Source organism: Serinus canaria, chromosome Z (assembly GCF_022539315.1).
Source record: "Serinus canaria isolate serCan28SL12 chromosome Z, serCan2020, whole genome shotgun sequence".
Lineage (NCBI taxonomy): Eukaryota > Metazoa > Chordata > Aves > Passeriformes > Fringillidae > Serinus > Serinus canaria.
Window position 1 is genome coordinate 29,183,257 of NC_066343.1, and position 27,333 is coordinate 29,210,589.

The window sequence follows — 27,333 nt, forward strand, 5'->3', positions numbered from 1 at the left end:
GTACAAGCCTAATGCAAGTCATGCCCTCCACACTCTCTCTCTTCATGAGCATCAAAATGAGTTCTTAAATTTCAAAAAAAGTTTAAACAGTCCAAAACAGCTCTTTGATGTAGGCAAAGCAGAAGGACAGGTTTGCAAGTGAATTATTCTACAAGCTAATATGTGACATAAATGTGAGAAAACAAAGTATTGTTACAAACTGAGTATAGATGAAGGTTGCCAATTATAGGCAGCTTTGAAAGTCAAGAGTAATGAAGGTTTACAATTCCATCCAAGCTCCACAAAGCATGCTTTCAAGTATGACAATGTTTTAAAATATTATTTCTCATGGAGGGGATATTTTTCACAGCTTCTTACCATGAATTTGCGTTACATTAAGCTGTGTGAAGAAAACAAGGGATTCTTTATTTCATCCCCACCACCTCTGATTAATTAGGAACTAATAGGCCATGCAGCTATGGATTTAGAGTCCTCTTTCTTTCAGAATTACTTTGCACCAGTTCAAGCGTGAAGCCTTGTGCAGACACGCTCTTGAGTGGAAGCTCAGACCTCTCCCAGTGCCAGGGCAGAAGATCACTTGCCAGCAGCAACTGATGCTGTACACAGGGGGTTTTCCCCTCCCTGCTTTTTTTCCTAAGCACTGTGTACTGCTTCCTAAGTTTCCCAAGTATCTGACAACACCCCAAAAGCTTCAAACCTCCCATCTGCAGTCCACCATTGCCACTGGCGGTATGCACTAGTGCCACTAAAAGCAGTCAATTTCCTCTCCTCCTCTTTCTCCAGCTCATTGACTTATGATGGCATATTTCTCCTTCCAGGCCAAATGAAGCATTAAAATCCAGGTCCACTTTTCTAAACAGCTTATTGCCAGCCTACACTAAGTAAATTTTCCTTCTGGTGGCACAAAAAGGATGACACCTTTCCTCTTGGCACCCATCTTAATAAGAGCAGTAAGCACTTTTTTTTTTTCCGTTAATCTACAAATCAGAAAAAGAAGCACTGCAAGTCACTACTGTGTTCAAATGTGTTATTCATCATCCATGGTTGAACCTGGAATGATTACTGCACTGATGAAACAAAGTGGGAAGGAGCAGAACCAAATCTTCTCCTGGTTGCCATGAAGTGTTATGCGCATCTCTAAGGTTTATGGCTGTTTCCAATCAAATAGGGCAGCAGATCAGAGAAGGAAACAGTCCAAGAAAGGATGATGAAGTGGATTATTGCAGCTGCAAATGCAGTTGCTTAACAGATTTGGAGGTGATCTCTATGGTGGGGAGGAGCAAACAGCCCACAAGTGCAGAGGAAACCAAAGGAAACAAAGTCATTATCCAGGCAGAGGAAAGATGCATCTCCTGCTCCAGAAAACAAGTATGAGTCCATACAGAGAACTGGTGAATCCTCATCACTGACATATGTTTTCTCAACATGGACATAGTGGTAATATAATGAAAACATAATTAACTTGCTCCTTCCTTAGGTGTCAGCAGTATTTTTACTGATGCTCTTAGGAAGGTCACCTGGCTTGTGGTGAGAGCAGGTCTGTAGAAGCTACAGGAGAAAAGGGTCAAAGATGACCTGCCCATTACCACCTACAGTCTGAAATTTGTCACTCATACCCTGAAGACATCTGCCTCACTTAGCTATTTGTTCAGGTGACCATGTCACTGTCTCAGAGTGGTGCCCAAAGTTTATCTGACCTGGTTAGGTGAGAGGAAATGCCCTCTGAAGGCAGAAGCGTCATGACAAAGGTTCTCATGGCTCTGACCCATGAAAAGCAGTATATGAAGCTTCAAATATAAACAGGCAGATGTCAAGAATTTAATAAAGATTTAAGAGCTAGTCAAAGAGGAATCAGCAGTGACTAATGAAATTCAGTGAAATGACATTGTTTCCCCTCATTTTTCTAGATCAGAAGCAGATTGGCTAGAAAGGAAAGCAGAGAGCATGGTGGTGCAGATGGATCACAGGAATTTTCTGATCTCCAAGATGCAGCAGGCATCTGAAATCTGCAAGACCACCCCCTTTAAGTGGCTATTAGATTTACGTGCACACAAATTCAATGCACAAGTCAACTGAGCCCTATCCAAACACCTCAGGGAATTCAGGCAACCAGCTCCTGGAAGAGATGGTCCTCCCACGGACCTTGAGGTGTTCTCTACTTATTTAGACAACCCAAGTCAGTACACAGTACCACAATTTTCTCTTTGCACTGACAAATCCAGCAAACCATGGTCCTGCATAAAGACAGTAATATATGGTTCAGATAAGGAAACATCTCATGACACAGAAAAGCATACTAAGTCAGCAACTTCAGAGATTCAGTAAAACCAAACAGTGAATGAATGCTTCAGACAAGGAGCAAAATAGGTAGGTGTATAAAGGTTTAAATTGCATACAGAAGAAAACAACACAGAAAATAATTAGTTTCCTAAAATGTCAGCCAGAAAATTGAAGCATTTGCAAATAATCAAAGTAAGGAATATCAGGAGACAAACAGCAGGAGATAAGCAGTGCCCAAACATAGAAGGTAACATTCTCAGTGAAAGATTTTCACACGCTTTTCAGGAGCTACACATACAACTCCTCCTCAATTTGTCACATTCTTCAGAGGGTGAAATTACTCCTACAAGTCACCAATTTGTTTTAATTTTGCACATTCCACACAGAAAGAAATAAACCCGAAATGGCAGCAAACTGAAGCATTAACAATACTGGGTGGGAGGGTGAGGTGGGGAGGGGAGTTGGCAGAATTCTACATTGATATCAATAGTCCCAGAGAGGCTTAATTAAGTCTTAAGTTCTGACAGCGAGGAGAGGTTTTGTGGGTTTTAAAGGGTGACCTTTCATTAGGAAAAACAAGCCAGAAGACACTGTATGTGAAGTTTCAGTAGATAAAATGCAAAATTTTGAGGAAAAAGCACTTAAAGGAAGAGAACAGGTGGATCTTTTTAATGGATGAAGATTTCTTAATCCACACAAACTCAGTGATGAGCTACAAGCAGACACATCCATGGGCCAAGTCAAAAGAAAGCCATTCAATTGCAGCTTTCAAACACTGTATAAACATTTACTTAAATGTTTAGGGGGCTTTATGAGCATCTAATCAGGCATGCTGCACCAGCCATATTTGACAAGTTTACCTTGAGGCCTTTCTGCTATTCAATTATAAATTACTTCCTTCTTGTGAAAAATCAGGTTTCACCAATGCTCAGCAAGGAAGCCATCTGGCCATTGGGAATCACATGGAGCGCAAGATCTGGTTTTACAGCAGGGTCTGCCCATAAGCCATCACCTCCTGGGCCACTTTTCCTACCACATTCTGTTTGACTTGGTGTTTCAATAAAGATAAAGGCCATGTGTATATACTGCAACTCACGGAACATACAGCCAGCACCTTTCCAACATACACTTGAAAAGAAACAGAAAACATCTCTCTCCAGTCCTCCTCAGCAAGGCAGGACATAAAAGCTGGGAATCACTGTAACTCATGAGCTGTGTAAGACTTCTTAGAAGGATGGCTATTTATACCCTCCAGTATGTCACACTTTTTCCACATAAGCATTTTTCTCTCTCTTCTCAAGACAGACTTCAAAGCAGTATCCAAAGCTAGGAAAAAGCAAACAGTGAATGATGCCCTGTATGGACTCCAGCTATGTATTGGTGTCCTATGAATATGGTGAGAATTCTGGGTGAGAACTGCTCATGAAATATCAGATATAACACATAAACTTCTCCCCCTTTTGAAAAGACCACTCAGTCCTGAGGAAAAGTCTAGAAGGTGTTAAAAACTAGTTTTGTTCCCTCTTTGGGAAAATACTCACCATAATTCAGTTCTCATGTTTTTCAAACAAATTTATTTGTATTTTAGCATATTAGGTTTTTATTTAATTTTTTCTTTTATTTTTAACACTGAAATCAAACTTTGCATTTGCTAAACATTTTTATAAGTAGAATTATCAAATTGTTCTACAGGGATGATAATTTTTTTCAATTTTTTTTGACAATAAATTTTTCATTTCTGGAAAAATTTAAGTGCAATGCATTAAAGAACATACACAGCTTATTAATGTGAATATAAATACAACTAAATTAAGTGCACTAATTCTCTAAGGCATCTTGTTAAATGTAAGACTTGGAAGAAGTCCCTGCCTTGGACAGTTTACTAGAACGAATGGCTTGATATATGTAGGAGTATTACATAAATGGAAAATCTCTACAGTCCTCTACAAAAAGTCCTATAAATGTACATAGATTACACGAAAGAATTACAAGGGGACTAAAATAAAATAGAGAAAGGAAAACGTCATGTTCAAGATCTAATGCTGCATCAGACACCTACAGACTCAGCAGCAGCCCAGCCATTGCACAGACAGAACCAGCAAGCTGACTTTATGCTGTGGCACAGAGGTGGCTTTTCTGCCACTCCTGCCCAGTACTTTCCTAATAACGTCTAGCATTCAAGTTGCCTTTCTTTGACAATTACACAAGGGGCACATATTTCCCTGGATGCACCATTACAACTCGAAGATCCTTTCCTGCCTATCTGTAAAAGCTGACTTAAGACTCAGCAGCTTGTAAGAGAACTTTTCCTCCCACCACTTTGCATTCAACTACCCCAAGCAATAAAATTAGACTGAAATATACTTCTGTAATCCTCAGCAGCTGGTGTCAGCGCGAGCACTCATCTCACTACTGGCCTTTGTAGAGGAGGTTGTGGACTGCTAATGGAAGAGTTGTGTAGCACAATCCCCCACACTGCCACAAATCCATGTGCAGCCTTGACTGAGCTCATTGCTTCCCTCTATCGCTTTTACCTGACACCCAGACCCACGCACGCAGTCAGCGTGTTTTTATTTTAGCATTTCACACACTGTGAATGCCAACTTTCAGTTCCAGTGGGAGCCTTCCATGCACAATATCTTTGTTTATATCTGTCTTCTACTAAGATGCTCAGAAAAGCAAGGCTAAGAAAAGGCTGTGGTTATGGTTACCAGCTGGCTCTGGCACTAGACTTGGGTGGCCAGGGGAATATTGTTTATATCTTCCTAAGCATACGAAAATTTTATAGGATTAAATAAAATGAAGTTTCTATCAGATGAAATGTTGAACAATTTGGGTTTTTTCAACAACAGGTGTCTAAAAGAGTTATAGATTATCTCTATCTAAATAAACAATCTTAAAAATGTTATTTTAAACAAAAACAGTTGAAGCAACAGATGGAGAAACATGGACAAAGTCCTCATCACATATCTAAAGTGTAACTTCACTCCTACTCTGAAGTGTGTCTCTGTACTCACAAGTAAAATTCCACATCCCAAGAATCTCTGTTCTCCTTTTCCATATGACAACCTTCAGCCCTTTATTGTATTTCACACATCAAATGAAACTCATCTGTAGTCACATCCTTCTTTTTTCATCTGAACAAGCCCCAGCAGCTGTAGGAAGCAACGTTTTCTACCAATCAAAGAATGATAATTCTCTGAAAAGACAGGTCCATGCCTCTTAACACTCCCCACGACACATTTCCAGACTTAACTGTCATGAGACTGCAGCAAGCCACAACTGGCCCAAGCTCTGATTGCCACAAAAGGGTACACAAGAAGTCCAGAAGGTGTACACGAGAAGTCTAGCTTCCCACAGGTGGCAAAAGGACATGTGCCTTGTAGTAGCAGCTTTGGCCAGAGCCTGCACTGATAGCAGATGGCTCCAAAATCCAACAGTGTCATGGCTGCAAACTCCAGGGTGACAAGCACCAAGAGCAGGATTTAGTTTTTGTTTCCCAGAAAACTGTTTGGATTCAATGGACCTCTTGGAAAGGTGACAGCATAGGCATTTTTTACCTTACCACTCGCCTGGTGCAACAGAGCAGCAACCTCTGCAACAAATGATGTTTGGCAGCAGTTTCCTGAGGGCAGAAGGATGTGCAGTGAAGTTTCAAGCCTTGTGCTTTCACAGTAAGCATGGCTATGTTTTAAATGCAACAGGTACCTACAGAGAGAATAATGGCTCTTACCATTTACTCCAGAGGGGTAATTCATTCCAGCAGAGACCACTAAATTTCTTTTCAATACTTCCAGTAATTTTCATTTTCAGTAGCTCCAGTAAAGAGGGCATTACTGTTAAGAGTGCACTACAGCTACATCTGACTACACAGTCTGTAGAGTTAGGGTCAGATTCACACATGCTGTAAATCAGCACCATACTTTCAGTTTGCTAAAGCATAACAATTTATCAAAGTCAAAGATTTTTAACTTCACCTCAATACACCAGATTATAAATTTGACCATGTAGCATATATCTTGTTTTTATCAAAATGAAATAATGAATTAAGGGTAAAACATTACCAGGTTTTCTGGTAATGTTCATACATTACTGATGACTGTCTGCTTTGAACAGACAGTCATCAGTACTTCTAGCCATATAAATATTTCTCTTAAACAGATGCAATTATTTCAAATCTTTGTTCCATAAGTCACCAACTCATATAAGGCATTCAACAATCCAGAATAAGAGAAAGTATTTGAATTCACTAGAGCCTTTACAGTAGTTATTCTCACCCCTCCCCTCACTGAAAAAACAAAACCTCAAACAAAACAAGATAGTGCTCAGCAACTGAAAAAGCTTTTTTTAAGAGCACTGTCAATCACTGCTAGAATATGAGAAAACAAGATGTTCTTTTTCTGTCCCTCTTATTAAGGAAGGAGATGTAAATAGTTGTTCAGTCCAGCCAATATCCCCAGGGTTGCTCTGAAACACAGTAGAGTTCTCTGCTTTCTGGTGGGTCAGCAAACCAAACTGCTTAACTCCAAAACCTGAAAGGGCTCCCAAAATTCCCAATTTGTTTGTCATGATTCTCAGAGATGCCATAACTTCCACCTTGGTTCTGCCAGGATGCGTAGGTCATGAAATTGCAGCACTGGCTTATGCAAAGAAGCTGTTGACGAGTGCTTGGGGAAGGAAGATGGGTGCAGTAGTGCTGAACACGGAAGAATCAGCTTGCTCCAATTAGTTAATAAAAGAGTCCCATGCACACCAAGGCAAAGATGGCCACTGCAGGAGGCACAGCTACTGCAGCATGCTTAGAGGACGGAAGGAGGAAGGACAACTGCCTGCAGACAGACAGAGGAAAACAAACAAGAAATCTAGTGAAGCCAGGGAGTAAACCAGAGCTTCAAAGCTGTTATGCAAGGCAACAATAACAGTCTCTACTTTCCAAACAATGAATCAGTGGGACTTGAAGGGCATATCAGCACCAAGACAATTCAGCCTAAGTCAATCTAACTCTTTCAAAACAAAGTTTTATTTTGGTCAAAACTAAGTAGGTTATTTCCTCTGCTCTGCCTGCTCTTCCATAGCATGTGCCTGACATAACAGAAGCCAAAATACAGGTTTAATCCACCTCTCTCCTCCAGGGGTTTTATCACTCCCTTCTGAAGTTGTCCTTGGTGTGCAAGCAGGCTTGTTTTGTTCATCAGGACTGCCTTTGCGTTCACTGAAGAGATCCATTGACAGTTAAAAGACAATAGCTTTCAGAAAATGCCCACGGGGTAATTAGTCACAGACTGGAGAAAAATACTTCTATTTTTTCTATCACAGTGTTCTTAAATTATATCAAAAACACCAGACTGCTTATCCAGACAGGATCACTCAAGCTGGTGGAGCAGTCACTATTTTCAGGAGTAACTTAAAAGCAACAATTTCATTTTACTGGAAGTTTGTGGGACTCAACTTTTACATTTGTTACACAGCTTTGAGCTACTTTTCCATTGTAGCAGCTTGCCAACATAGACGCATTTAGCTTTTCATTTAGAACTGTGACCACAGGCCAGCCTGAATACTGTGACTATTCACTGAAAGGAATGCTGGATGCAGCACATGGACTTCACCAGCTTATTTCCCAATTCAGCAGAAACATGCAAAGACCCGTATGCAATATTGGTGTGCTCTCTCAGACAAAAACATAGCCTAGTTTAAGCTTAGAATTCTGTTGTGCAATGCTTGCTAAATGTCACCAGGAAAGCTGTCATAGAAACTTTGGTCTTCCCAAAACATTTCAAACAATGGTGAGAGAGGAATAGAAAAATCTCTGAAATCTTTAAGAAGTCAAGCATTAAAAAGAACCTCCTTTCTCACTGTGGCGAGCAACTTCAGGCTTTACTTACAGTGTGCTTGACACTACACTGTAAATACTCTTCTTCAGAAAATCCAAAAAAAATAAAAACCTTGTTAAGGTTTTTCAGAGATCTGCTGAGTATCATTATGGATCACTTGCATTCGACAGCTCTTCTCTCTCTCAGAGATTCTCTGGTCTTGTCAGCTAACCAGTCGTACATGCTTCTGCTTTAAATGGAGATGCCAGTATATACCCTGTCTGATAAAAATGTAGCTTGCCTCCACACAATGTGAATTGCCTTGCACTTTATATTCCCAGAATTATATGCATGAGAAAACCTTTTCTTTAGAGGTACAGATACTCCAAAGAAATGTTTTTGTAGCATCTGACCTCTATAATTTCAAGGCAGCACATCTGAATTCCTATTTATTTGTATTTCAAATATGCTGGTAGAAAATAACAAAGTTACAAGACAAGTGAAAATAAGACAAGCTACTTATTAAGAAAACAGATAAGATGATGATACGCTTGAACTGTCAATCATTTGGTTATAGTAGGTTTGCTTGTATTGTAGTAACCTCACAAAGCACCTGGGCTACATAAGCACTTCTCACTCTCTCATCCCTGAAGCCTACAACACGGTATCTTGCTCCTCCGTCCTCCTGGTACTGTAAAACGAGTGCTGACAAATGAACTAAAGGAACCTCACCTGCCAAAACAGAACTCTCTCCATCCTCCCATCTCCTGACAATACCCAGAGCAGGTTTCTCAGATCCTGCTAAGCAGGAAAAGCCAGAGCACCAACAGCTGGAGACAAAGGCACCTACACTGTGTGCTCAGTCCCCAAGGCTTCGCATTTCAAGGAGAAAACTGCACAAAGAAGTTATACCACAGTATCAAAAGCAGCCATCTCCATTGGGTCAAGAGGCTTTTCTAAGTCCACAGCCATCAGAAAATCAAGACATCCTTCTAGCTATATCAATATACAGAAGAGGGGTCTATCCACTCCAGGTAGGATGCTTGCAGTCCACTCTCTTTCCAGTCTGTACAGTATGGCCAACTGAATACAGGCTGAGCTGTGAACAGAAAGAGAGCAGCGCTGCTGAGAAGAACTTGGGAATGTTGGTGGACAAGAAACTGAGAAAGGAGGTGATTCTTAACTTCTACTCTGCTCTCATGAGACCCAGCCTGGAACACTGCATCCAGCTCTGTGAGAGCCTGAGCACAGGAAAGAATGGCTACATTTGAACAGGTCTAAAAGAAGGGCCACAGAAAATGTCAAATGGCTGGAACACCTCTCCTGTGAGAGGCTGAGAAGCTTGGGATTGTTCAGCCTGGAAAGTGAAGGCTCCAGGGAGACCCTTAGTGCTGCTTTTTAATACTTAAATGGGGCATATAAGAAAGATAGTAGGGCCCATCGCAATAGAACAAGACGTAATACTTTTAAACTCGAAGAGGGTAGATTTGAACTGGGTGTAAGGAAGAAATTTGGTATGATAGGTGTCATCGTTTGAGCCTGGCGCAATGCCAGTGCCCCCACGAGATCACCTCTTTCCCTGGCACCCACTGTGAGATGTGATCAGAGACAGAGCAGAGCAGGCTCCAACTTGAGGTTGAAAGAAAAAAAAAACTTTATTAACCTAAAACTACAAAAGAAAACACTAAGAAAAACACACAAAACACATAGAACCCAAGATGAAAACCTTCCAAATATCTTCCTCCTCCCCCACCTAGATTTCCAATTCCATTACCATCAAATCCACCCTTTAGATAATCAGTTATCAATTCCTCGAGAAGAGAGAAGTCCCTCTTGCACCACAGACTTCCCCAGGAAACAGTCAAAACTTCTCGTGTTTTCATGTCACATGTGGCACTGCCCGGAGAACATTTTGCCATCTTCCTTCCATGTGACTTCTTCCTTCCATGTCCAGTGCTCTCACACTGCATGTGGACCAGAGCTGCTTCTAGGGTTTTTCCCTTTAAGGATACTTTGTCCAGTTCCAAAAAGAGCACAGTCCCTCTCCTTTTGGGACACCTGTCCCCCCCAAATTTCACCCCCTGGGGCCGAGGGGTCTCTTGAACAGAGATCATCTTCCTCTTCCTCTTCTTCGAAGACGGAGGGCACCACCACCACCCTCCTCACCCGTCGTCTCTGTTCATACACCTCCACATCACTGCACTCTCCTGGCTCTGAGCCATCGCCTCCCCCTAGAATGCAGTCTCTGTGTCACAGAAACACCAGTGGTTCTGCTGTGGCTACACAAGAAAAGTCCAGCCAAAGGCCACTCCATCATCTCCTCCCACCTAGGATTCTTCTCAACATCCTCTCAATCTCATCAACTTCAGGAGGAATCAGCATTTGCAAGGTTTCCATCCTCCCCAGAAGGGTTAAAAGTCCCAGGCTCTGCCGGTTTGCTTCATGAACTCCCACGCCTGGCTGCCCTGCTGGGCACCCCCCCCTTCTCCTTCACGCCGGCCGCGCTATCACAGGTGCCGGCTCTGTCTCTCTCTCCCTCTCTCCAGGGGGGGGGGAATGGAGGATGGCTGCCCAAAGCCCTTGCAATGTTCTCCTCCACCCTTCGGCCCAGGCCTGGCCTACCTCCCTCTGGCCACATGGCTCCTCTCCCCCCCCGCCTCCGCCCAGCTCGGGCCGGGCAGGGCAGGGAAGATTGAGGGTCTGCTCAGTCCCAAGCCGAACTCCAAGAGGAAGTTCCCCTGGGAGATCACAGCTTTTAACCCCTGTGTTCTCAGAGGCATATCCATGCCCTCAGTGGACAAACCAGTGCCAATATTAAATCTGAACACCGATTGGCTTGCCCACACCATCACAAAAAACTTCATTTCCTCTTAAACCATGACAATAGGGGTGGTAAAACACTGGCACAGCTTGTCCAGAGAGCTGGTAGATACCTCATCTCTGGGAACATTCAAGGTCAAGTTGAAGAGGGCTTTCAGCAATCTAGTTGAGAATGTCCCTGATCTAGTTGAGAATGTCCCTGCTTATTGCGTGGGATGTGTGGGAGCGGGGTGTTGTGCTAGATAATCCTTAAGGGCACTTCCAGTCCAAGCTATTCTGTGATATTTTATGAGAAAGGTGAGCTCTGCATAGACTTTACTTTTTTTCCTCTTAAAAGACAGCTGGATCAGACTTACCACCAGTGAAATGAGGGTGAACACAGAATTTCAGAGACATGCAGTTTTAGTTACTGAACAGGTCCCCAATATCAAGAGTGTTGTCTTCTTCAGGGAGATGAAAGATGGCTAGTCTCAAACTTGCATACACATTCAGAAAGCACTAAGACCTTCTCTTTTCTTGAAGATTAGGCCAAAGATAGGACAGTGCCATGGGACAAGGTGCTGGTCCACTGATGGAAAACAAAAAATCTCCAAGAGGGCTACAGCATCAGGGGAGAGAGTTCAGCAACTCATCTCCTGACAATTCTAAAGGAAAAAAAAAAAAAAGAAAAAAAAAAAAAAGAGATCCTTCAGAGGAAGAGGCCTCCCACTAACAATGTGAAGCTGTACAGGGAGCCTGGAGGGACACAGTTTTTGCCACCAGCAATGTAACAGCAACAGACCATTGGCTGTGACTCTTCTCCCAGCAGGCTCCCAACCACAACGGCTATCAGCAGTCTTCAGGGATGCTGAAGACAGGAGCCCAAAAAGAAATTGTCTCTGAACCACAGAAATCTGTCTGAGGGCAAACATTTAAGCACTCAAGCAGCTATTTTGTACAGGCAGAAGGATGAAGGCTGCCCACACAAGCCAGCTGCAAGACCATGTAACACAGTTGTGGCTTTTCCCCAGGTTTTCCAGACTGCAGCCTTTACACAGCTAGAAAGAGTCAAGCTGGTTTGAAGGCTGACAGAAAAACCTCTCATCACACTCCCTGAACACGCAGTGAAAGGCTAACAACCTTCAAAGAAGAAGGTCCTCCAGTAACAACCAACTCATGGTTTCAGCAAGATGCCATGGCAATAAGAAAATCAAGTATCAGATACCACTAAAAGACTCTTGAAGACCATTCAGCAATCAGAAATTTCTCCTGGTTCTGTCCTAAGCTGGTGCCTCTTATATCTTTTGGGGCAGATTGCCCATGCAACCAAATGAACCCCAGTGGCTGGAGCAGAGATGGGCCAGCTTGGCAGCATGTGTAAACGACATCGGACAGGAGGGGCAGAGAAACATGAAATGGTTAAAACCAGAAGAACAAGGAAGATCCAGCTGGACCACAGAACCACCTACTGCAGGGCATGCACACCAGTGTCATAAATGCTTACCTCCCTGCAGCTGCTGTCGGCAACAGCTTTGCCAAGTCACTGTTTTCAGGGTGATGCCTTACAAAGAGAAACTTTGTCAATTGTTTATCAGCACTGTCCAGCTGACTTACAGCTACTGGTCAAAACAAAGAGCTACAGCTTTCAGAACAGCGCAACAAAAATTACAAGGAAGACTGATCCAGCCCTCAATTTAAAGGAAAATGCCCTAAAACAATTTGACATTTACTGCAAGCATCCTTGCAACAAAAACTTCATCACAGAATCACAGAATAGTTACTGCTGAAGGGGACCTTGAAGATCATGTAGTTTCAACTCATCTTGCCTTTCACCACACCAGGTTGCTCATCAGACCATTGAACCTGGCCTTGAATATCTTCAGGAATGAGGCATTCACAGTTTCTCTGGGCCACATGTTCCAGCCTATGGGCAAGGAAATTCTTCCTAATATCTAATGTAAAGATGCTCTATTTCAGTTTAAAATCATTATCTCTTTTCCTGTCACTATCTGCCCATATAAAGGCCCTCTTCCTCCTTTTTATAACCTCCTCTGAAGCTACTGAAAGCCTTCTGTTCTCCAGGCTGAACAACCCCAGCTCTCAGTCTGTCTTTGTTGCAGAGGTACTCCATCCTTCCAATCATCTTCATGACCTTCCTCTGGACACATTTTAAGAGGTCCATGTCTTTCTTGTGCTGAGGATCCCAAGCTGGATGTGGTGTTCCAGGTGGAGTCTGACAGGGGCAGAGTAAAGGAACAGAATCACCTACCTTGACCTGCTGGCAACACTGCTTTGGATGAAGCCCAGGATGTGCTTGATTCTGGTATTGCCAGCTCAAGTTCAGCTTTTCATCCATCACAACTTCAAGTCCTTCACCTCAGGGCTGCTGTCAAATGACTTTTTCTCCCGGTCTGTACTTGTGTCTGAGATTGCCCCTAGCCATTTGCAGCACCTTGCCCTTAGACTTGCTGACTTCATGAGGTGATCATGCCTAGGCAGCCTGCAAGAACATTGCAAGGTTCCAGCCCTCACATATGTGGCCTCCTGCACCACTATCACTCGTTACCCAGCACAGCACAAATAAATCCACACACCCACGTCAGTGTCATCCTCCTCAACAACAACACAGACATCTCCTATGAAAAACAGTCCTGTTAACACTTCTGCTACGCTAGACATAGCTACACCAAAATGCCTTCACACACAAAGGAAAATAACAGTAGCACATCTCCAACATCAAAAAAGACGAAATTGAGTTACACTGAAATAAACAGGGTGGATCTCAGCTGAACTTAATGCACAGCAGGACTTCATAAGTTGTAGGACTTCATAAGCTTCAATGTGATATTGACACAGTTGCCTGGACACTCTCACAATACCCAAAGACTTGGAGACATTCTCAACACTACAGGCTACAGGCCAGCTGTAATACACACCAGTTCTGCACCTGGGGGCATGTCACCAGTGACACACTGAGTCAACCCCACGTGTATCCCATGCACACAGGAGCTCAGTGAGTTAGCTCTACGCTCTTAGCAGTGGGGGAAACTGAGAATTCCCTCCAAAACACACATAAGATGTTGATTGGATCAAGGAGAGCCAGGCAGCATTTCACATAAATACAGTCTTTTCCACTCAGTGGTATAACCAGCAGACAGGAGGTTTGCAATGCCTCTTCTGCCTCTTAAAACTGAACACAGAACATAAAAATATAATTTAAAAAATCCTGAAGATACTAGAAGAAAAATCACTGCTAAGCTTAGTTGCAGTAGCACCCACAAGCCTCCACAGTTACAATTTTTCAAGGAAAGTTTGGTACATTTAAAATGTAGGTCCTATTATTATTCTACATAAACCCATAATAGATGTTCTTCCACACTTAATTTGGGTAATCTCTGGATTATCTAAGGCATCTCAATACTTCCCAGCAACACAAAACAAGGGAAAAAACCAAGATACCCCAGAGTTGCCATGGCAACCTTTACTTGTCATTCCTATTGGGCTTCATTTCCAAGTTGCATCACACTCAGAAGTGTATAAAACAATAGGATTTGAGTAAAAAACACTCAGACCTGGAAGGAATAGAGGGGGGAAATGCAGAAAGCAAAGAAACAAAATCCTGTGCCAACTGGTAAGTACATTCGGTATTTTGTCCAGTGTGGTTACTACAAAGCTGTTGACATGGTCAGGAAACTAAAGGCAAATGATTCACACAGTGGTGAATAAGGAAAACAAAATGCTCACAAGGCAGTGTTTCAAAAAGGCAAACTGAAAGTGCTGATCCTCATGATTTTTTTTAAAATCTTGATTCTTCATTTTATTCACTCAAGTATTTTAGAAAGATTCCTTTTAGGAAAGTGTGAGCATTTTAGTTCTAGCACTTAGGCCTGAGTCACTGATGAGATCAAGGACTATATTTCTCCTGAATTAAAGCAACAGCATGTATCTAAGATCATACAAAATTCATAGAAGATGAGTGTTTACATCTATATGGACAACATAAGCCTGCAGTACAAATTATACATACCACTGATGAATACACCAGAATTTCCAAAATAAAATAATTCTGTTCATAAACACTAAAACGCAAAGTCTCTTCCTGAAAAGACATAAATCTTTCCCAAAGAGGGACCAAATTATATCGAGGCTCATATATTCATTTTATTTTAGTGTTGTTTGGTGTGGTCTTCTCAATTGATCAGACAGAGAAAGTTCTTGTAGTACTCGATCTTAATTTACGATGTAGCATAATCAGCTATTAATTTATGCATATGAATTATCAACACACATTGAAAGGTTCTTAAAGTTTCCCAGGACAGTATGTTTAGGAAACAGTTACACTGAGCAAAATTAAAAGGAAGAAAGCAAAACCAAAAAAATGTAATATATCTCCATTATCTTATAGATTTATTTTAAATAATTTATTTGGTTCACCTGAAGAAAAAGTGCTTGAATGAAAAATACAATAATTTGTAATTGTCAAGTAATCTTTCTGCATTTTCCAAACAGGAGCTATTCTGGAAAGAAATATAACAGGAACAGAATAGCAGAGGTCAAAACTAAAATGGACACAATGATATTTGGCTGTTTTGAAGAGCATTTTTAACACACTAGTATTTTTACCTTCTACTTCAGCCTATTTTTTAAAAAGGGGTTTGGCAACCAAGGCCTGAAAGTCCCAGCTGCTGTTAGTTAACTTCTTCACAAGAGAAAATACAAGCCTGTAAGTCTTTACTTGATTTCTGCACAGAAATTGAAAGAGGACTCTTTTAAGTTCTTCTTGTTTAAGGTTATTTCTCTTCTTTCACACCTCATCTTGGATCACGTGTTCATTTTCTCACTTGGCATCTTCTGTTAACAGAATTAAGTCTGCCCAGCATCTGGGCAGAGAGCTGGAGCATCAAACATAATTGCAATTGAAATCCATTTTCTAGGACAAAGGGATCGTGACTGCTTTTTGGAAGGGCTGCTATTGCTGCCACAGACAACTGTCAGCAGTGAGGGCAGACACTCTGCTCACAGCTCACATGCACACCTGCCAGGCACAACTGCTCCACTGTACTATGGCACTGGGATATCCAACAGCATCCACCCAAAATCTGGGCAACAACCTGCAAAAGTGTCTTGAGAGTTTTAAATTATGTGAATATTTGTGAATAACCAAAAATTTTTAAATCAGCTTTTCCAGTACTCTCTATCAATACTGTTTTGAGAAGAGGGCAAATGTGAAAAAGCAGTTTCTCCTAGGTTGTTGCTCAGCCCACATATTTGTTTTTTAATTCTAAGGGATTCTTTTTCTAGCAGATACATTCCAGGATTGTTAGTCCTAATCAGTTTCCCATGCAAATTTGTATGTGTGATGATTTACACTTTGCCATCCTAACTAGATTCTGAAGAAAAACTGTCATCTCACAAAAAAACTTTTTTATTCTAAAATAAAGCATTCACAGTCTCAAATGCAAACAGTTTTTTCATTTTATGTTTAAAGCCTCCTTTCATGCCATTTTCATGCTTAGGGGAATCTTACCAATTTCCTTGTATTTATGATGGTCCCAGGCAAAGATCCTAACCACATAATGGTTTCAGGACTGAGGAAGTATTTTTGCTTGAACCACTTAAGGACCTGGTTAGTGGATTATTTCTTATGTTCACTGGTTAACAAGGTGTACCAGTTATTATTTTCACATTCTGCAGAGAAAGTATTGTATAAAAAGGAAAGACTAATTTCCTGAATTATAGCATGACAAACCAAGACACTAAAAAGTGACACAAGCTGCCAAGCAGAAAAAAAAGCAATGAGGAACTGAGATTCTTTTTCAATGCATTCTTGCACTTAAACTGGATGTCGTATTTCCTAGCCACCATAACCTAATACTAGCCTGCAGAAAAACACAATGCTCCCAATTTCAACCCCTAAAGTTCAAATTATTAAATAATTTCTTACAAGAAAATCTGTTTAGCTAAATATTCAGAATGTCTCTAGCAGTACTGTGTATGGAAAACATTCAGGCACAAATTAAATTGTCGTCAAATACAGCACTGTTCATTCCATTAGTTGTTTTAGATCTTAAATAATTATATTTTTACAATAGTAAGGGCCGTGACAATTATATCATACAGCTGGTATTTGAAAAGAAGCCAAGCAGGTGAGTGATACCAGTGCATCACATTAATAATACTAAACATATTTCCAAATAATGGTAATATTGACTGGTAATAATTCACCGGTAATAAACCACTGATGTTCAATCTTAAACAGGAAAGAAAGCAACAAAGTCACATAAATATATGTGAATATATATGCATGAATATACACACAGCCCCACCCCCATTCTTCTAGAGCCAAGCAAATAAAAATGCTTAAATAAGAACAGGAAGTGAAATGAGGGGTTGACTGTACTCTACTGAATAACAAACTTCCACAAGTGAGATGACAGTAGGCAACAATAAGGAAGAATACTGTGGCACACTTAGGGGAAAAAAAAAAAAGACGTTTGCTTCCAACATGTTCCTTATCACACTGTGATATACACATGTTAGGTTTTGCTCTCCACTGAGGAGTGTTTCCTAACAGGCTTCTCACAAACTGAAAGTTTCCATTAAATAATAAGGCTGGAGGGGGGAATAAATGCAAAAAGAACAGGAACTGATCAGCAAGCATTGTTTAATCCTTCAGAAACACGTACATACTCTACACACAATCTGCTCTTTCCCCACTGGAGTCAAATAAAACACATTCAAGTAACTTAGTCACCTGTTTTCTGTAAGTGTTGCAAAAGCAGTTTCACCAAAGGTACTTTCAAGAGCCAGGTCAGGATGGATTTAATTGAGCAACAAGTAGCCCAGAAGGAAGTCAGTTTGAGCTAATGAAATGCAGAGTTAGAAACACCTCTGGAACAAACAAGTGACATAACCAAAAAGTAAAGGTCATCCAGGGACAGCGTAGTTCGATGAAAATTCAGAGCTGCCACCTGAGAAGGTGCTCCAAAATCAGGAAGAGATGCACCTTTCTACGGATATTAAGAAGCAAAGCAATATTATGGACAGGTTATAAACAGCATGTAATAAAAAAAAAAAAGAAAACAGAGCAGCAAAGGCATCATGCCAAGGGGGAAACCCCCCTGCCAAAAAAAAAAAAAAAAAAAAGCAAAACGTATTATTCTCGGATTTATAACTCTGAGCGTGTGGTGCTGGTGGGTGGAATCCACAGAAACATTTGTTACAAACTGACCACAGGAGAATGAAAACTAATCACCTTGCATGCCATTCCCCCTGCAGTAAACTTAGGAAGCCCTACCTTGAGTTACAATTACAACTAGGTAATTAATGCCCATGGCACATGGCAGCGTCTGTGATGAAAAGCAATTTTTAGACCTTTAGCACAGGACTTCAAGAGCTATGGTCTGTGGGAAACTTGCCAGAGAAAGACTGAAAATTTTTCTGCAAGATTAAAGGAGCCCAAGGTACTACCCTCAAAGAAACACCTGAACATACTATGTCCAAGGTATATTTGATAAATGGTCATCTAGAAAGAGAACCTGCAGAGCACCAGCCACAGCCACTTCACACCGTGATGGGCTGATGAGCACCTTCCTTAGTGCTTTTGTCACTGCTCAGCGAGTCAGACTGAAGCAGTAAGAGAGATGATATATGAAAGTGCTGTGCAAGGCTTGGTATTGGATTACAGGCTTTAGCACTTTCTGCAGTAAGTTATTTACTACCTAATTGAGTTTCTGGACTGAAATCTGAGCTAATGCTATCAACACAAACTATAGCTTCCAGCTACAAAAGCTGTGTGCATTCTCACAAAGCACCCTGTCCTTTTCTCTGCATCACTGATGGTGACAGTGATATTTTCCTCTGAGGCACCCTCAGAAGGAGGCAGGGAAAAGCATGAATTCTCTTCAGTATAAAATGGATTATCCTTCAAACACAGACCAGTAAATTGCATTTTTCAATGTGTCAGTCAATGCTCCAAACATTTTTCTCAACATGTGTATCAGCTGAACTGAGCCAAGTTTCTGTGTAAGCTTTTATTTTGTGGAATTTTTTGGGGGTGTGTGGGTTTTTTTTTTCCTTTTTTGACTGTCTTTGTTTGCTATGTTTAAGTTTCAAATGCAGCAAAATCACAATGATTCAAATATCTCAGCACCAAACATGTTGTTGCACAGAACGGCCCCACCACTGGCAAGAAAACCACTGAAGAATAAAGGCAGCAAAGTCTTGAAAATGCAAACTGATTGGAGGATAGAAGTGAAATTGTATTGTGGTAATGCACTAAAAGCAGGTGAAGCTCATCACAAGAAGGAAGAATATGTTTTTCCTTTTGAACTGCAAGCATTAAGACTCTTGGGGGAATCTCATATATCACTCACTTCCTTCAAAACAGATCTGAATAAAAACTGCAGGGTCAAGGATGTTTCATGTGCCTATCTCAACAACAGAGCCAAAAAGGATGAGAGTCCAAGGAGACTGCCCCTTGTCCCCTTATTCCCTGCTACTACTTCCATATCTCAACAAACTCCCAGCTTTAACACACCTTCCCTATCTGACTCTATTTTCTTAGAACAGCCTTTAAATTTAATAGACTGCATCCAAAATTTGTCCAAAATATGCATCCGAAGACTGCTGCAAATGCTATCTGAACATCTCCAAGCTCTCCTAAATCAACAAGGAACAACATGACTTGTCTTTATCTGGGACATGCCCATATAAATCACAGCAGCTTTCTGGCTGTCTTGCCAAATCTGAGATTTATGTCATAAATATAACTCAGATCCATCGTTTACATTTTATTCTGGAAAAACTGTGGTGTTGTCAGCTAACATCTAAATCAGATTAAGAGAAACAAAGCTTTATACATCTTGGAATAAGTTAGGCTGCTTAGAAGCCTAAAAAAAATAACCCACCCCTCCCCACCCCTCAAATACCATCAACTCCTCCCCCAAAAACAAAACCAGAAAATAAAGGTGTTGTTTCCCCAAAATATTATTTGATTTAGAGCCTTCATATCGAGACAGGTGCCCTATTTGCTCAAATACATATCCAGATGTCCATGACTGCAGCTTCCCATAAATATTCTAATGAAATACATAGATATAAAAAACCTAAAAAAGTTCAACAATTGTAAATTTTCAATCAAACTTGCTTATTACTTAAATCCCCTACATTTATCCTTGGCCAAAGTAAACCAAACTGACTTTACATTATTAAGTTTTATAGAACTGGAAATATTTGTAGCCCCCAAAAATGTACAGATACACAATTCATCCAACTCATTTTTTTTCTTGAAGTGTTTTACATAAAATAAAAGCACTGTGAAAAGAAATGTATTTATTGGCAGCTGAAACTAATCCCAAACTCCAGTAAAAAATATCTGCTAGCTACCTTTCAGTGTATGAAATTGGTCCTTCTGTGAACTACCAGTAAGTGCTCTCTTTACAATTCTTACACAGACCTCATATATCTAGTATCTTTCATTTTTAAGATGCGTACACACATGTACAAAACCTGTCATTTACACTGCCTCTTCTTTGGCAAGCCTGACGAACTTTAAATCCACTCAAATTTGAAATGGTCATGATTAGGAAAGTAAGAGCAATATAAGAGAGCAGTTTTCCATGCTACAACTCAAGCTTCACATCAAAGGAAGTCACAGCTACAAATAGCAAAGTCGTAAGAAAAACAGTTCTTTACAAAAGATTTACAGAAAACAGATTTGTCAAGGTGGGGAGGACATGTGAATAAACCACAGATGCAAGTCTGGTTGACTGATATTACATAAATATGTGCACAGAAGCTTAATACAGTGACATCTTCAGACCCAACTGGACACCTATTCCATATAGGAAGAGTATTGCATTCCCTGTAAAATCCACTTGTAAAAATATCTTGCCAATCTAAGCAAGAGAGCTACAATTATCCCCTGGAGTACCTTCAATCCCATACAAAGTGCTGGTGACAGTGGTCTGGCCCCCATACTGGAGTAGGAAACAGTATCTTACTTTTAAACAATCAGAATAGATCCAGGACACTTTATGCCTTTTATGGAGAGCATCAGAGCATCTCTTCCATATACTTTTTGGAATTCACAAAGAAAACCTAAAGACTATCTTGGCCTCTACTATGAGGATGTTTTGAGAATTCATTCTCTTTTCTTGCACTTTTGTTACACAGCTATGTAAGCCACATGGGCACGTGCCAGAAAAACCCCACAAACTTTATCATTCACACATAGAAGATGCCATTCTCCAACGGTTTAAAGTTAATCACAATTAAAACACAAATCCAGGTGATTTAGGCCGAACAGCTACTCAAACTAATGACAGATAAGAGGTTATTTTTTATTTATTTTTCTTTCTTTACAATAACTGGAGGAGTCACACCATGCTTAGTTCCCTTCAAAGACTGGAAGCTTTCTGTTTTGGTAACAACCAGCTTCAGGGAATGTCAACACAAACAGCATCAGGAGACTGAACATCTGAACCTACAGATCTGGAAGAGCAACCACTGCAAATCCACTTAGAAAAAGGCTGCTCAATGGCTTCATGTTGAAGCCTGTAGGTGGTTCATCAAACTGAGTCCAAAGACAGCTGCAATTACACCTGCAAACCTAGACTCTCCTCAGAGAAGAAAAAGGAGGTAGCAATCATCTACCATGTTTTTCAAGTTTACAGCAAACATTTCCTTCACTAATAGCTGGGTGGGTTACTTTTTTGTTTTAACAGCCTGGCACTCCTTCTATCACTTTCTAAAGTGCAGTGATCAAACTACTTTAGTTAAAGTAAATGTGACAAGAAGGTAACAATTAAATGGAATTTTTAAAATTCCATTTAATAGTTTAAGAAATCACTAGCATTTATTAAATAACTTGGAATCTGACAACAGCAGACACATGAGCAAAGAATCCATCAGGTGGTTTTGAGATTTGTTGTTTAAGAGCAAGTTGCTGGAAAGACAAACAGGACTCTAAGCAAAGCTGGTTGAAAACAGATGAAAGGATGAAAAACAAACAAAAAAAACCAAGTAAACAAAAACACCCTAATTCTTATTCTTCACCCAGTGGAGACACTGATGTGCCAGGTGGCATTACAGGGTTTTCCTACACACTCTGAGCAGAGAATGTTAGAGCTAATGAAAACAGAGAATATTTTCCCTTTCTTTTATTATCTCTCATAGAGGTGACTTGTTTGGGTGGAGTTTTCAGATGTAGTTTTAGAAGAGATATTTTAACCATGCAGCTTGGAAGTGTTCCATCAGCACATGGTCATTAGATAGTGGTGCTAAAGATGCTTATCCAGAATTCCGCTGGAAAAGCCAAAGGGGAAGAAAAGTTCCAGAACGCGAACTGCAGTGGAAAACTAGGAAAAAATCCTAAATGCAACTTGCAGGAATACACCACCTTTAAGTATGTTATATGGGAATGGATTAAAAAAAAAAAGTGAGACATTCTGGTCCTTTCACATTTTGCTAGCATCACCTATTAGCATTACCAAAATGCTAATAGGTGATATTCAGCTCTAACAAACTGGCACCTGAATGCCCAGTTTTACGACTCAAAAAAAATTGCCATTTTTAAAGTCAGTGATGGAAGAGAAGACTGGCTTTGTGCATTTTCACAATGAAAGAAATTACCATGTGAGCTTGGAGCTTTTTTGCTTAGGATAAGCAATGATCTTATGCTACACAGACAAAACAACACTTCTCTCAGAAAACTTTTAAGCAAATATAAAACCATCCTTGCAAGACTTGCTTTGCACCACACAGGAACATGACTTCCACCCAACTTAATCCAGCACTCTCTTTACCCCTGGCAATGACAAAAGGCAGGAACTATTTCAAGAACTGCAGGGTTCTTGTTCTACACCTATAGCCTTGTTTGACACCCACCCAAACAATGAGGCTCTTGTACAACCTGACTCTTTGGACCTGGCCTGGGAGCTGCAACCCAAGCCAGCTGGACTGCATATGCTTATGAAGACATCATGTTTTGTGCTGTTTTGTTTGGGTTTTTTGTTTTGGTAGTGGTGTGTTTGTTTTCCTTTAAAGAGGGACACAGAGATCCAGTCTTTTTGCTATGACACCACTGGATTTTGCTGCATCAGAACAAATTATAATTTTTATCCGTTCCAAGAACCTCGGCTGCCGCATAGTCCAGCAAGGAAACCTAGAAATTCCTTCTCCCCTTCCTGGTGTCAGCTAAGGTTTAAAAGGTTCAAACTCCACACAGGTCTCAGATTCTCCATGGGATCAGTCATGGGATTTCAGCAGGTAAGCGTGTCCCTGAGATGGATCCACTGTGAACTTCCTGGGGTGCTTGGTGGCTCACAGTGTGTCTACCCCAGGACGGGATGGGGCACTGCTGGATCACCGCTGTCACCACACAGGAGTGAGCAGTGAAACATCTCTGATTTTACAATATTTTTGTTAGGAATTATTAGTATTATTAGTATTATTAGTATTATTAGTATTATTTCATATAGTTTAAAACAAGAACAGAATTTTCAGCTACTACTGTAGCTTTCAGACTTGATTTTTGCAATTCACGACTGTTATTATTAGACTTTTGCTAGAATTTTGATTACTACCATTAGACACTTCTTTTCGCGATGGAATGCACTATTTTTATTACTGTATTTCAATACTGCGTTTTAGTACTGTGGTTTTGCACTAGATTTTAAAATTAGATACCAGTACTATAGCTTGTTGATACTAATTATGAATCGAGTTTTTATCAGCACCGGGTTTAGGCAATTTTTCCTCCCCCCCGCCTCGCCTCGGACGCGTCCCCGGCAGGTCCCGGCCGCCCCGGCAGCGCCTTACCCTCGCACTGGTAGCCGGCCAGCCCCCAGATGAAGTCGGTGCAGTAGTGGCAGAAGGTGGGCTTGGTCAGGGTCACCCTGCGGAACGCGTGGCCCGGCGGGCTACTGCCCCCCGCCGCGGCGCGGCCCCGCCCGCCCAGCACCGGGCTGGAGGCCGGGCTGCCTCCGCCGCTGCCGCCGCCGCTGCCGCGCAGCGAGCGCGCCCCGTCCGCCATTCCCGCCGGGCGCCCGCTCCGCGCGCTCCGCGCCGGCCGCCGCTCGCCCGCCCGCCCGCGCTTCCGCCCCGGGGCGGCGGCGGGGGCGGGCGGGGGCGGCGCCCCGGCAGAGCCGGCGGGCGGTGCGCGCTGCCCCCTGCCGGCCGCGCCCCCCGCGCCGCGTCCGGCCTGTCCTCCAGCACGTTCCCGGGCAGCCCAGCCCGGCCCGGCCTGTTCCCCAGCCCCTCCCCGGGCAGCCCGGCCCGGCCCGGCCCGGCCCGGTCTGTCCTCCAGCACCTCCCTGGGCAGCCCTGACCGCTCGTCCTGTGGATAAACTCCGCCGAGCGTCCGTCCTAAACGTGCCCTGGTGCAGTTAGAGAATAGGTTCTCTCTGCTGTCTCTAGCTGCCTAGGAGGAGGCCGACCCCCACCTGGCTACAAGCTCCTCTCAGGGAGTTGTAGAGACTGATAATGTCACTCCCGAGCCTCCTTTTCTCCGGCCGAGCAGCCACAGCTCCCTCGGCCGCTCCTTGGAAGACTTGTTCTCCAGCCCCTTTGCCATCTTCGTGGCCCTTCTCTGGACTCAGAGGTAAGACCTCCAGTGTTTTGCCACGACATTAATCTGGAAGGTTTTGCCACCTTTTCGCCATTTTAGAGCACACAAAGCTCTGCCTCAAGAAGATTTGTGATGATGCATTGGCAGAAAAAAATGATTTGCCGTAGGTTTTGCCTTCTACACTCAACATCTCTGACTTCATGAGAAAAGATAAGGGGTTCTGCCAAATCTCCCTCCTCGATAACAAAGAGCTTTTCTGTCCTTAGTTCACTTAACCTTCTTGTTGCAGGTTTGGAAAATGTTTACACACCTGGATGTTTCTATGATGCTAGTCTCTGGAATGCCTCTGTTTCTTTGACTTATTATAGGTTGGGTAACCTATTATGGATGGAGTAGGTTGGGACAAGGAAAGGAGGCTATCACTTTGGATTTTGCGTATACAGATGTATGCTGTCTGCATCTCAACTTGTCTTGATCTCAGCTTTGTGCTGAGAATCTCCACTGAGTTGTTCAAAACAGCATCCAGGTACCTCCATTAAGCAATGAGAGACAACAAAGGGTAATGAAAATTTTTGTTCCTGGCTCTGATTTATCTGTATTTTGGTGAAGGGTGTAATAAGCTGATGTAATAAACCTCTTCTGTAATAAATCTTTGTCCTGTAGACCAACAGTGAAGTTCTAAAATTTGTTAGCATCTTCTAGTTTCTACTACTCTTACTTACTTTTCTGTGTTGTGAATATAAAAGTAGTTGTGATCAGAAGGATTTGACCTTCTCAAGGAGAAACAGTATAAATAATTAAGAGATCAAAGAAAGCATAATATGACTTTTTATGGTGGGAGAGTGAGTAGTTGCATACATAAGCTTTGAAATACTTCTAATTACTTCTACAAACATGATTTAGAAAACATCTAAATCACAGAGCTGTATGAAGCCCCAGATACACAGGAGGAAAGGGAGGAGGGAAGGAGTGTGAAACCCCTGTGTTTGAAGACGTGTGCCTGCTGAAGGCAACAAATCAGACAAAGCACATAATTATAGCTCCTGTCTTCCACAAACTCAGCCTTGCCTCAATCTGCTTAAAAATCATAACACAAGGCCTCTTGGAACACATTTCTGGGCTCATGGGGAAAGAGAGGAACAACCAATATTGGATTTGACAATGGTCAGTGGTGCCCGTTGATTGCTTGATTGCTAACCAAAAGCAATCAACCTACTTGATTGCTTTCCATGACAAATGTGTAGATCTGTGTAGGAGAGGACACTAGTGTAACCTTAACTTCAGCAAGGTTTATGACTTGTCTCCCACAATATTCTTGTATCCAAAGTGGAATGTTATGGGTCCACATGGGTGGACAACTAGATGGGTAAAAATCTGGTTGGATGGTTGAACTCAGAAGGTAGGGATTAATGGGTCATACTTGAACTCTGCCTGGAGGCCCATAATGGAAGGAGTGTTACAGGGGTCTCTCCTGCGCCCTGGGCGTTGACCATGTTCAGCAAGATCATGAGAAGGTGACAGAGAGCAGTATTGTCAAGGGTTGTAAAGTTCACACATGGCACCAAGCTGAGGGAGCAGTCATTACACTGCCATCTACAGGGACCTGAACAGACTGGAGAAATTAATCCTACCATAAAATCAAAGGGTTGGTTTGGGTTGGAAGTAACCTTAATGATCATCTAACTCTTCTGCTGTGTGCAGGGACACCTTTCATTAGGCCAATTTGCTCAAAGTCCCATTCAGCCTGACCCTGAACACAACCAGAGCTGGGGCAGCCCCAGCATCTCTGGGTGACTTTTTCCAGTGCCTCATTACTCTCACAGAATATAATTTTTTCATAATATCCAATTTAAACCTACCCTCTTTCAGTTTGAAGCCATTTCCTCTTTCTGCCAAAACACACCTTTATTTATTCTTAAAGTCCCTAGAGCTCTCTTGTAAGCTCCTCTGTGGTACTGGAAGTTTACATTTAGGTGCCTTCTCTTCTCCAGCTGGACAATCCCAATTCTCTCTGCCTTTCCTTCTGGGAGAGATGCTCCCTTCCTCTAATCTTGGTGTCCCTCCTCTGGACTCAGTCTGACAGGTCCATGTCCTCCCTGCGCTGGGACCCCAGAGCTGGATGCAGGGTTCCAGGTGGGCTCTGACCAGAGCAGAGCAGAGGGGCAGAATCCCCTCCCTCCCCTGCTGCCCACGCTGCTTTGGATGCAGCCCAGGACACGTTTGGCTCTCTGGGCTGGGAGTGCCCATGGCTGGGTCATGTCCAGCCTCTCACCCAGCAGCATCCCCAAGTCCTTCTCACAGGGCTGCTCTCCACCTCTCCACTGAAACTCAGATTTGTTGACCACTACTCTCTGGATGCCACCGGTTTCTTATCCATGTAACAGTTTACCAATCAAATCCATCTCTCTCCATTTTAGAGGTAAGGATGTTGTGGAGGACCATGTCAAAGTCCTGATAAATTACATCTGCTGCCCTTCCCTTGTCCACAAGTGGAGTCACTCCATCACAGAAGGCCTGCAGTCACTCCATCACAGAAGGCCTGGCTGTCCCAAATTACTTCCCTGTCCTCCATGTGCCTTAGCACAGCTTCCAGCAGGATCTGCTCCATGATCTTCCCAGGCACAGAGGTGACACTCACAGGTCAGTTGTTCCAGGGGTGCTCCTTTCTACCATTTTTAAAGATGAGTACAATGTTTTCCCTTTTCCAGTCACCTGGGACTTCACCTGACAGCCACAACTTTTCAAATGTCATGGAGAGTGGTTTGGCAACTGCATCAGCTGGTTGCCTCAGGACTCTGGGATGCATCTCATTGGCTCCCATAGACTTTTAAGTTTTTCAGACCACGTACCTGATTTTTACTTAGAGTGGGAGAG

At 42.2% G+C, this 27,333-nt stretch overlaps 1 protein-coding gene across 1 annotated transcript in view; it reads right to left on the minus strand.

The window, feature by feature from the left end:
• Positions 1 to 23,985, minus strand: part of DGKQ (diacylglycerol kinase theta) — an 89,070-nt gene extending 65,085 nt beyond the window's left edge. The window contains 1 exon segment of the mRNA XM_030237475.2: positions 23,712 to 23,985. Within this exon segment, the coding sequence (XP_030093335.2) occupies positions 23,712 to 23,925 (214 nt within the window). The 5' untranslated portion in view covers positions 23,926 to 23,985.
• Between the last annotated feature and the right edge of the window lie 3,348 nt (positions 23,986 to 27,333).